The sequence below is a fragment of the Onychomys torridus genome, chromosome 4, assembly GCF_903995425.1.
Source record: "Onychomys torridus chromosome 4, mOncTor1.1, whole genome shotgun sequence".
NCBI lineage: Eukaryota > Metazoa > Chordata > Mammalia > Rodentia > Cricetidae > Onychomys > Onychomys torridus.
In genome coordinates, this window is record NC_050446.1 from 67,363,439 (window position 1) to 67,374,543 (window position 11,105).

An 11,105-nucleotide genomic window follows, 5' to 3' on the forward strand; every position below is an offset into this window, starting at 1 on the left:
CAGGCCCTTTACCATCAGGCCCGGCTAATAGAATAGTATTCGCAATATTTTAAACACGACACCTTTATGGTCAACCACACAAGCAGTAAGACGAACCCACTGCTTTAGCTAGTTCCATAATGAAGCCAGCTTGGCTTCGGACAAACTTGCACATCCAACATTGGTGCTAGAAAAAAGGACAGACAAGTCAGTCCTGTCAGCTCAGGAGTAAAAGACCTGGAGCTGGTGGCCCACTCAAGCCAGGTATGCGGGACCGGGAGGGGCACCCTCCTCGATAGTGGCAGCTTTCAGCGGTTCCCCCACCCACGCCCTTCTGGAAGCATCAGTTTGGACCCGTGGAGCCAGGAATGCAGCCTTGTCAAGGGACGCGCCAGCGAAGGTAACAGGACGGAGGCGTACCAGGAGGGTTGGGGTGGAAGATGGGAGACAGGGTTGTTCTTAGATAGAGGAAAGGGGCCTTCTGGATGGGTTCCTGGGGTTACCGCCCCACCTCGCCCGGAGCCCGATGTGGCGCGCGCGCTGGGGACAGCAAGCAGGAAGTTATACCTGGGGGCGCGGCTTGGGCAGTGCTGCCAGGTACACCCGAGGGCACCGCGGGGGTGAGCACCAGGTCCCTTGCACTAGCCAGGAGCACGAACTAGGGCACCAGAACCGAGTCCAGCGGACGGACAGACGGTACGACCTGGAAGGGGAAGGGATCCCGGACACGGGATGCTGCATCGAGAGGCTCTGGTCTGGGAGTCTAGAACTGATTGTATCTGGCTGAGGTGATGTGGCTTCCAGCCTCTGGAAGTGCTGCTGGGGTCTCTGGGACCTCGGGTCCTTCTGACTCGGTTTGGCAGGGGTGAACGTGAGGGTAGGGAGAAAGGAGAGGACCGCAACAAGGTCTTCCCGAATGGCCTGGGCTCCGGGGACGGGGAGCAAAGGGCTGTTGGGGGGGGGGGGGGTCTCCGAAGCGGAGGGATGGTATTTTATTTTCTGGGAAGATGGTGTAGATGCATCTGACTAAATCTAGTCGATCTGATGAAGCCAGGAGAAGAGACAGTGTGGGGGCGGGGAGAACGACAGAGCCCTCCTTCCAGGAAATGGGAGACGCTCCAGCACCTGCAAACCCTTCCCTGGGCTCCGGAGGTTCCCAGAAGAAGAGGGCAGGACCATGGCCACAGGTGCAGACGTGCTGGCGCGCGCCGGGCTGGCGATGGTGTCCTGGCGGCCACGGGAAGGGTGAAAGGCCGGGAGAGCGGGCCCTTTAAGGCTTCCGGGAGGTGTGTCAGGAAATGAGCGCCGGGCCCGCCCCGCCGGGACGCGGCCCGGGACCTGCCCAGCTGAGCCGGAACTCGCACTCAGCTCGCGGGCTCGGCGAGGCCTTGTGCCCGCCATACCTCCGTCAGTGTTCCTCGGGCCACGTCCCTGAGCCTCCGTGACCTCCCTGCAGCCCGCCCTTCCTTAGGCTCGGCGCGAGCGCTCAGCCCGCCCTCCACGTAGCCCACGCCTCCTTCTCGGTGCTCCGCTTCCCACGAGGTCCGCATCCTGTTCTTTCCTCCTCCACCCTGCCCTTCTGTCCCTCTCCCTTTCTCCCCGCGACTCGTCCCTATTAGGCACCAGCCCCCTATCATCCAGCCGGCCGTGGTTGTCAAGGCCCACACCCTTAGCTAGGCCCCTTCTCCTTTCCCTGGGTCATGTCTCATGACCCCCTCCTCTGGGAGTGAGCGAGATGTGGAGAGGTGCATCTGGGCAAATCTGGAAGCAGAACTTCATCCAAGACGGAGGGGACCATTAGGTCACCCCATGTGACAAGTGAAGCCTGCACCCACAGACCCTAGCAGCTTGGAGCCCTGTAGACCAGGGAATGCTTCTGGCCGTGGGGTGACCCAGCTCTTCTGCTACCATGAACAGGGCCCCTCTGAAGCGGTCCAGGATCCTGCGCATGGCGCTGACTGGAGCCTCCAGTGCCTCCGAGGAGGCCGATGCAGACAGCAGGAACAAGCCGTTTCTGCTACGGGCGCTGCAGATCGCATTGGTGGTCTCTCTCTACTGGGTCACCTCCATCTCCATGGTATTCCTCAACAAGTACCTGCTGGACAGCCCCTCCCTGCAGCTGGACACCCCGATCTTCGTCACCTTCTACCAGTGCCTGGTGACCTCGCTGCTGTGCAAAGGCCTCAGCACCCTGGCCACCTGCTGCCCTGGCACCGTTGACTTCCCCACTCTGAACCTGGACCTCAAGGTAGCCCGCAGTGTGCTGCCGCTGTCGGTGGTCTTCATCGGCATGATAAGCTTCAATAACCTCTGCCTCAAGTACGTGGGGGTGGCCTTCTACAACGTGGGGCGCTCGCTCACCACCGTGTTCAACGTGCTTCTGTCCTACGTGCTGCTCAAACAGACCACTTCCTTCTATGCCCTGCTCACATGCGGCATCATCATTGGTGAGTGGGGCCCGGGGAAAACGCTGTAGGTACCTTTACTTTATCTGCCCCAGGTCCCTTGCATCAGAGGTTGTAGGAAGAGCCCTGTAGAGAAGAAATGACTTCCTTATGGTCACTCAGCATGTTAGGGACCCAGCCAGGGTGAAAATAATCACGTTAGCTTCAACTACTACAGTAAAGACAACTGTCCCTGCTTGCGTGCTTAAAATGTGCCAGGCACTCGGATCTAAGCATTTGATCCGTGTTAACGCAACTAATCCCCATTACAAGAGGAACTGTATCTTCATTTTACAGAGGGAAATCCAAGGCACAGAGAGGCTAAGTAACTTGACCAGCATCACACAGCTAATCACTGACATAGCTGGGATTTAAACATGTCACACTTTGGCTACGATGCCACTGTTCTTTCTCAAGAGCTCGAGGATCCTGATTGTCTGTCCAGTTCTCTCTAAAGAGGACAGAGCATCTTTTAATAAGCTCATTGTCTCCTTCTGACATTGCTACCTTGAGGTAACCTCTGAAATAGTGGGTAGACGTGTTTAAATTTTTTTTTCTTACTTTTTTTTTGGTGTGTGTGTGTCGGGGGGAGGGGGCACCACAGTATATGGGTGGAGACCAGAGGACAACTTGAGAATTGACCCTTTCTGTCGCCACATCGGCGCTGGGGATTGAACTCAGGTCATCAGGACTGGCACAAGCACCTTTACCCACTGAGCCATTTCATTGGTCCTATATGTATGCTTTAAGAGGCTTTAACTATCTTTCCAGGCCTGAGTGTTGTGCTGATCATTACACATCCTCTTTTACCCAGAAGCCTTCTGGGTGGTGGCATCCCTCTGTTCCCCTCTCCATACAGTTGAGGACACGGAAACTCACAGAGGCTAGGCTACTTGCCAGCACCCCACAACTAAGATAGTCTGGGATGCCATCCCAGATTGGCCACACTCCTTGGCCTGGGTTTCAAGCCAGTCTGCTTTGATCCAGCCCATTGGAAGCCAACACTATACAGTCAGACATAATAACCGCAGACCAAACATGCTTAAATTAAAGTCAGACGAACTCTTAAACATCTAGCTCCTGAGCTGCAGGAGTTATGACCTGATTCCATGACCATCTTGGCAGTGCCCAGTAGTCATATGTAGCTAGGGGCTCTTGGCTTGGACAGCACGTGTTAGGGAACATGCTTGGCTCTTAGAGTGTTGAATTAAGTGACTGCTGGGTTACAGAGACCAGGGCATCTGTTCCCTCAGGCGGAAATGTGACCTTCATTTGTACCTGCCCAGGTTCTTTAGACTGTCTTGTTTGGCCTAATTCGTCTTCTCTGGTGTCTCAGGGGCCCAGGCTGGGAGCTCTGGAGGTGGGGACCAGGCTGATGCATACATCTGCCCTAGAAATGTTCCCCTGATTGAGCAGCTCCTGAATCCAGCAGTAAGGGGTTTGGGCCAGAGAGAGGGCAGGTTAAAAAGCTGTCAGCGCTGGGGGACTCCCACCCGCCCCCACACGTGCACCCTAAGAGAACTGGTACTCCTTACTTCTGCTTTGTCCTACAAGGTACGCTGGGATCCCACTTCAGTTTACCAGCCCTGCCAGGGTTAGAGGGGATGGTCCTCCTGGTGGGGGAATTTACATGCAAGAAGGTCCCCAAAGTGACCAGTAGCTGATAGTGAGGCAGCTGAGAGCAATTGCAGCCTGTCTGAGTAGCACGGAAGAGCGGAACCCTGTTACCCCCAGAACTGTGCCCATCTGCTGGGTCTCCCCTTCTTTCCTCCTGTGAGGGAGGGCCTATCTCTGGTAAGGGCTGTGGGGGTTCTAGAGGGAGTAAGGAGCGGGAGGAACAATCTAAGCAGACTTACTGAGAAGTCCCTGCTGACATAAGGCTGCCTGAGTAGTACAGTACAGCCTGGACACACATAATAGAATGAGTAGTCTTTCCCGGGGAAAATGGAGTGCCATGGGACAAGATCATTTTAGTTACAAGACAGAATAGATTTGTTAACATGGGAGCAAGAACATGGCCTCAATTTTTATAGATGAAGGAAATTGGAATTCTTCTCCCACGTAGCTCAGCTTCAAAATTACAGAGCAGTCGGAGTCCAGATCTCTCATGCCTGTGCTGATCCTTGTGGAAGCAGTAAGCCTCTGCCTTGTGAGAATGCAGGATTTAAATAAAGAGACCAGAGTGTTGCCATGGGCAAGCACCTACCACCCAGGAACAGACCAGACACCTACCAGCCAGTGACAGGCACCTACCAACCAGGGGCAGGCACCTACCAGCCAGTGACAGGCACCTACCAACCAGGGACAGGCACCTACCAACCAGGGGCAGGCACCTACCAGCCAGTGACAGGCACCTACTACCAGCCAGGAGCAGGCACCTACCAACAGCCAGGAGCAGGCACCTACTACCAGCCAGTGACAGGCACCTACCTACCAGCCAGGAGCAGGCACCTACCAACAACCAGGAGCAGGCACCTACTACCAGCCAGTGACAGGCACCAACCAGCCAGTGACAGGCACCTACCTACCAGCCAGGAGCAGGCACCTACCAGCCAGAGGCAGGCAAAGAGCATTGTGTTAAAGGGCAGGAAGCAGGAAGCTCGGAAGAGGCCTGGGTACTTGGTGGATCTCGAAGGGATTCCCCCAGAGAGGCCAGCTTTGGCCTTGAAGAATGGTAGAGTCCCTGGAAAGACTAGCATTTTGGATGCAGACACATAGAGCTCTGGAGTGAGAAGTGGGGAATTGAGAAGGTGGCTGGAGGCCATCGAGTCACAGAGGAAGTGCTGGACAGATGCAGGAAGCCCAGTGCTGTGGCCTGGGGAGCCATGCAGGCTCTTTGAACACAGGAGACCTGAGAGTGTAGAGTTCCCAAGGGACTCTGCAAGCAACATCAGGCCAGGAGCAGCTCTGACCTCATGCTCACACTGAGGGAGCTGAAGCCAAGAGTCCTGTCACTTGCCCAAGGTTATTTTAGCCACCAACTGGCCCTCCTCCTATAGAATGTTCCCCTACAGGCCACGTGATAGCCCTCATTACAGTGATTACAATTGTAATTAGAGAGGTAACAGGGCCACACTGTCCTGATACCTTCCCCCACTGCTAGACTGTGGCTGGGGGAAGGGAAGAAGCAGGTTTTCATTCTGGCCTCTACTCCCTCAGCCCTTGTTTGGTGTGGGGGATTAAACTCTGGATGTGCTGGTGATAAGGGCCACAGAACAGTCTGAACTGTGGTGTCAGAAGCCCGTCCCTCTCCTTCCCGTTCTCATCCCTCTTCACCTTGTCTCTCTTCTGTCTCTGATACAGGTGGTTTCTGGCTGGGTATAGACCAAGAGGGAGCTGAGGGCACCCTGTCCCTGGTGGGCACCGTCTTCGGGGTGCTGGCCAGCCTCTGCGTTTCCCTCAATGCCATCTATACCAAGAAGGTGCTCCCTGCGGTAGACAACAGTATCTGGCGCCTAACCTTCTATAACAACGTCAATGCCTGTGTGCTCTTCTTGCCCCTGATGGTACTGCTGGGCGAGCTCCGTGCCCTCCTTGACTTTGCTTACCTGGACAGTGCCCACTTCTGGGTCATGATGACGCTGGGTGGCCTGTTCGGCTTTGCCATCGGCTATGTGACGGGGCTGCAGATCAAATTCACCAGTCCCCTGACCCACAATGTGTCAGGCACAGCCAAGGCCTGTGCGCAGACGGTCCTGGCCGTGCTCTACTATGAAGAGACAAAGAGCTTCCTGTGGTGGACAAGCAACCTGATGGTGCTGGGCGGCTCCTCCGCCTACACCTGGGTCAGGGGCTGGGAGATGCAGAAGACCCAGGAGGACCCCAGCTCCAAAGAGGGCGAGAAGAGTGCCGTTGGGGTGTGAGCTCCTTCAGAGACCCGGGGCTGAGCCCAGGTAGGGCCTTCACAGCACTTCCCTTAGAGCTGGCTGGTGTGGCCCTGAGCAATATTGTTTACATCCTCCTTGGAATATAGTCTAAGAGGAGCCAGGGTCTTTCCTGGGAATGTCAGAAAGCTGCCAAATCTCCTGTCCGCCCCAACCTGTCTTGGGAAAACTCTATGGGAGTGGCGCCCCTTCCTGCCTCCTCTTGGGGCCTGTCTACCTCCATGTCGTCTCTGGGGTTGGGACCAGCTGCAGCCTTAAGGGACTGGATTGATCACAAGGGAAATGGGTTGTGACACCACTATGGCTATTTGAAGGGAGTTGGGTGAGTCCACATCTCTGGGACCCAGGGCAGGTAGAGTAGTCAGGTGCTATTAACATCAGGAACACCCCAGCCTGCCTTTGGAGGGAGGTGAGAGCTTGGCCAAGGGAGGAAATGACCATTCTGCCCTCTTCTATGTGGATGGGTATGGCAGACCCATTCATGGGAGCTGTACCCAGGAGTGGCTGATGAAAAACATTCACCTCTGCACTCCATATTTGCAGCTTTAGAACAGGGGGAGTCACACATCTTTCACAGGTTAAGTAGGGTGATGAACTCCTCCACAGCCCCTAACCCCAGCTTTACTGCCTGGCTTCTCTTGGCCCAGAGGGACCACCATGCCGTTCTTCAGCACGGCCCAGCTACCTAGCTGTACTCCGTTTCTGTACTCCCTTCTCCATCATCGACCTCCCCCAACACCTCCATCTGCAGGTAGGTAGTGGGGTCCACTCATAGTCTCTGTTCCCATGTGCTTGGACCCCCAAGTCCCTCATGACAATAAGAGACATTTTATGTTCTTGAGGCTGGGGCTAAAGGAGCTCCCTGATTCTCAGAATTAGCCCATCTGGCTCCCATCACAAAATAGCCTAGACCAGGTGGCTAAGAACAGAAGTTGGTTTATAACTGTTCTGGGGACAGCAAAGCTCAGATCAAGGCACCCATAGACCCGGTGTTTCAGAGAGACACTCTGTCCACACACTCATGTGGGAAAAGTACAGACAAGCTCCCTCGGGCCTCCTATATGGGAGCGCTAGCCCCATTCATGAGAGTTCTACCCCATGGCCTGGTCACCTCCAAAGCCTTCAACATAACGACTCCAACATGAGTTTGGGGACAGAAGCACTCAGACATAACCCCAGCACCACCCTCCTAACCTCAGGGGAGCGTCACTCTCCTAGTCCCGTCTCTTGCCTTTTGTGCCCTCATTTCCTTGGGGTGACGTCTGATGTTTTTGTTCCTGTCATAAAAAGATGGGGAGACTGTGTCCATCCAGCCTTTGATTTCTATTTTCCACAATCCCAGGTTCTAATGAAGTTGATGGGGCCTGATGCCCTGAGTTGTATGTGATTTAATAAAAAACAAAAAAACAAAGACATAGAGGACGTGTGTGGACTGAGTGAGGGACACAGGGCCCAGTGGGGATCTAAAAGCCAAGTCTGCAGGGACCCAGCTACAGCAGGCAGCCTTCCTGAGCCTGGAATCTCTTAGGTCAAGGATCCTCCATATACCTACTCTGGGAAGTGGGTGGCCAGAGTTGAAGTTGCCATTAGTACCAACTGCCATTGGCTGTGCACTTTACTGAGGGCAGACATGGCACTGAGAGCTGCCCACCTGTCACTCATCTCCACAGCCATTCCTACTGTGTGGGGTGGGAGCCATCACTGACTCCCCATCCCATTTTACAGATGAGGACACTGAGGCTCAGAGAGGCTTGTGTAGAGAAAAGTAGCAGAATTCAGTGTGGCTGCTGCTGTGTTTCTCTGCTCCCAGTAAAAGCCTTTCTTCAACTGTTCTTTTTTTTTTTTTTTTTTGGTTTTTTGAGACAGGGTTTCTCTGTAGCTTTGGAGCCTGTCCTGGACTAGCTCTGTAGACCAGGCTGGCCTCGAACTCACAGAGATCCACCTGCCTCTGCCTCTGGAGTGCTAGGATTACAGGTGTGCGCCACCACCGCCTGGCTCTTCAACTGTTCTTAAACAACAAAAGCAACAAAAAAACAAAAAAAATCTATGAAGCTGGGGAGCTGGCCCTATCAGTAAAGTGCTCCCCATGCCTGCACAAGGACCTGAGGTCCATCACTGGAACCCATGGGGAAAAAACAGGCATGGTGGCACATACCTGTAATCCCAGCGCTTCGGAGGCAGAGACAGGTGAAGCCTTGGCCAGCCAGCCTAGCTTCATTGGTGAACCCAGGCCCTAGCGAGAGAACCTCTCTCAAAAAAACTTTTGGTTGACACCTAAAGTTGTCTCCTAGCCTCCACCTGTACACATGTATATGCATATGTACACACGTGAATACACGCACAAATGGTAATGATTGACTAGTAAAGTCTGTTGCAGGCTTGGCATGTGCCAGGCACTGGTCTAAACACTGATGTACATTCATATTCCAGACAAATTCTGGTAGCATCCTCATGTCACAGATGAGGGCTCCCCAGTACAGAGAGGTGAGCATTACAGTTCTCAGCACAGAGCAGACTCCCTCTCTGCACACTGAGACTCTCCATGAACACCAGACGATGGCCAAATCATCAATGGCCACAGAATTCCGACCCACAGCCTTGACAGCCAACAGGACCAAAAGCCAACCACCTCTGCAGTGTTGAAACAGGACAGTCAGGACTCGGTCTCCTCCCTCACACTACCTCCTCCGTGGATCCGTGGACAGACACTTCCAAGCCAGAACCCACACCCTCCTAGCCTGCCCACCCCTAGTTAGCTTGCTGCCGGCATCCCCTGTACCATTTGTCCAAGGGTGGCAACCTGAAGCCTTTCTCTTCTTTCTAGCAAATCTCCTCCCTTCTCTGTCTACCTCCCAGTCTCTACCAGCTACAGTATTAGCAATGGTGGCCAACTCCCTCGCCATAGCAAACTGACCAAATCACCTTCATGCATAGTCATCTGGATGGTGTGGAGAGGCCCCCAAACAGCTTGACCACACAGCTGCCATGACGGGCTTAGGGGCCCAGACACAGCTGTGACAGGCCAACTGGCAGGCAACACCCAGATCCAGGAAAAGCCATAAGCTGACACCACGCAGGGATCTACCCAGGGGTGAGGAAGTACCTGACATCCCAAACATTCCAACCATTAGATAAGGTGGCCAGATGTCCCTGAGTTTAGCACACACCTATTTTTGTTTTAAAGATACCTAGACAATTACCAGCCAATCAGGGTCCTAAACCCTAGAAATCCCCTCACCCCAACCTCTGCTATGATTTAAAAAAAAAAAACAAAAAACAAAAAAACCCTACCTGCTTGGGCTCAGGCCTCTTTGCTCTCACCGATGCATGGGACAGACAGACCAAGCCCTGGAGCTTGAAAATAAAGGTTCTTTGCTTTTACATGCAAGATTCAGTCTCTGGTGGTCTTTTGGGAGTCCCTGAGATCAGGGCATAACAGTAGTAAACACAGGGCTAGAGAGGCCCCCCAAATTCCAAATCTTAAAAAAGTACTACCGGTCAAAACAGTTTATTACTCTTTGAACTTCTAGGTTTTGAAGTTAGCTGAGCCCAGGCTGCAGTCTGTCTGGGCAGCTTTCTGTCACTGTCTCACATAATAGCTGAGTTCATCAATTTATAATGAGAAATGGTTGGCTAGGCAGGATAGCTCTGCCTGAGATCCTTGCACTCTGGAGGAGGCCAGAAGAGAGAAAGTTTGAGGATAGCTTGGGCTGTGGTGATATTTGTTTGTGCTCTAACAAATAAATCTTGTTTATTTAATCCCATCTTTAATCCCAGTACTTGGGATGAGGAAACAGGAAGTGATATGGCTGGGTGGAGAGAAGAAGTGATAAGGTGGGGTAGAGACAGGAGCTTGGCCCTTTCAGTCTGAGGATTCCTAGAGGTGAGAAGTCTTACCAGTGGCTGGCTGCTCTGCTTCTCTGATCTTTCAGCTTTCACCCTGATATCTGACACCGGGTTTTTATTATTAAGACTAATTAGAATTCGGGCTACACTGGGCTATAGAACAAGACTCCAGAAAGAGCATGTTTTTCTAACCATTTTTGAGTTCAGTCCATGACTAATGACCCTGCTTTGGGTCTGTGTGGAGGCAGCACATCTTGGCTGAATTATGGAACAAAAACAAAATCACTGACCTCATAGAGAGCCCATAAAAAGGGGGGCTCACTCTGATGACTAAGGACTTCTCATTAGGCACTCCTGCACTGCTGCCTAAGAGTTCTGTCTCCATGGTAACCAAGCCTCCGACTTACAGTTGACCTCTGGGGTGGCTGAGGATCCACATCTTAGCAGAATGCCAGCCTTGCCATCTGTTTCCTTGACCATCACACGGCCGCAGCCTCAGTTTCCTGGCCACGTCTTGGCTATGACTGTAATGTCGTGACATCTCGGAACCTTGTTTACCTAGTCTGTAAAGTAAGATGACACTATTCCCTCTTCCAGAGGGCAGTGGAGTGACTGTGTCACAGTAGCAAAAAAGGCCCATTAAGGTAAAAGCATTTTCTTCAGATCAAGCAAATGGAATCTCCAGCCTGGAAAAAGACCTGACATTGCAGTTGGGCAGGTCAGTCTCCAAGGACTACCCTCAGGAAACAGATCCACCTTACACCGTGCTGAAGAGCTAGGAGGAATAATTATCCCTTCGATTAAATGATATAGCTTTCCTTCCCAGAATTCCTGCCTCCTGGCATAGTCTCTTACAGGGCCATAGCCAAATAGCTTCATGAGTTTTTATGTATGGGTGTTTTGCTTGCATGTGTGCCTGCTGCACCATGTGCATGCCAGGTGCCAGTGGAGG

General features: G+C 53.1%; 1 protein-coding gene across 3 annotated transcripts; it reads left to right on the forward strand.

Moving 5' to 3' along the window:
• The first annotated feature begins 353 nt into the window (after nucleotides 1–353).
• Nucleotides 354–7,724, forward strand: Slc35c1 (solute carrier family 35 member C1). Of its 3 annotated transcripts, none has more exons than XM_036186559.1 (3): nucleotides 354–379; nucleotides 1,897–2,426; nucleotides 5,727–7,724. In XM_036186559.1, exons 2-3 carry the CDS (start codon nucleotides 1,928–1,930, stop codon nucleotides 6,284–6,286), a joined length of 1,059 nt encoding a protein of 352 aa, XP_036042452.1. In that variant the 5' UTR covers nucleotides 354–379; nucleotides 1,897–1,927; the 3' UTR covers nucleotides 6,287–7,724. The 3 variants fall into 3 exon arrangements, with proteins under 3 accessions (XP_036042452.1, XP_036042451.1, XP_036042454.1); XM_036186558.1 differs by lacking the exon at nucleotides 354–379 and adding an exon at nucleotides 427–675; XM_036186561.1 differs by lacking the exon at nucleotides 354–379 and adding an exon at nucleotides 1,062–1,521.
• The last annotated feature ends 3,381 nt before the right edge of the window (nucleotides 7,725–11,105 follow it).

Bases quoted from the DNA above. Each gene is read 5' to 3' on its own strand.
- Slc35c1 (XM_036186558.1), top strand. From the start codon at position 506: ATGTGGCGCGCGCGCTGGGGACAGCAAGCAGGAAGTTATACCTGGGGG. The intron at 676-1,896 runs GTACGACCTGGA...TACCATGAACAG, and splicing joins GTCCAGCGGACGGACAGACG to GGCCCCTCTGAAGCGGTCCA. The intron at 2,427-5,726 runs GTGAGTGGGGCC...TCTCTGATACAG, and splicing joins CACATGCGGCATCATCATTG to GTGGTTTCTGGCTGGGTATA.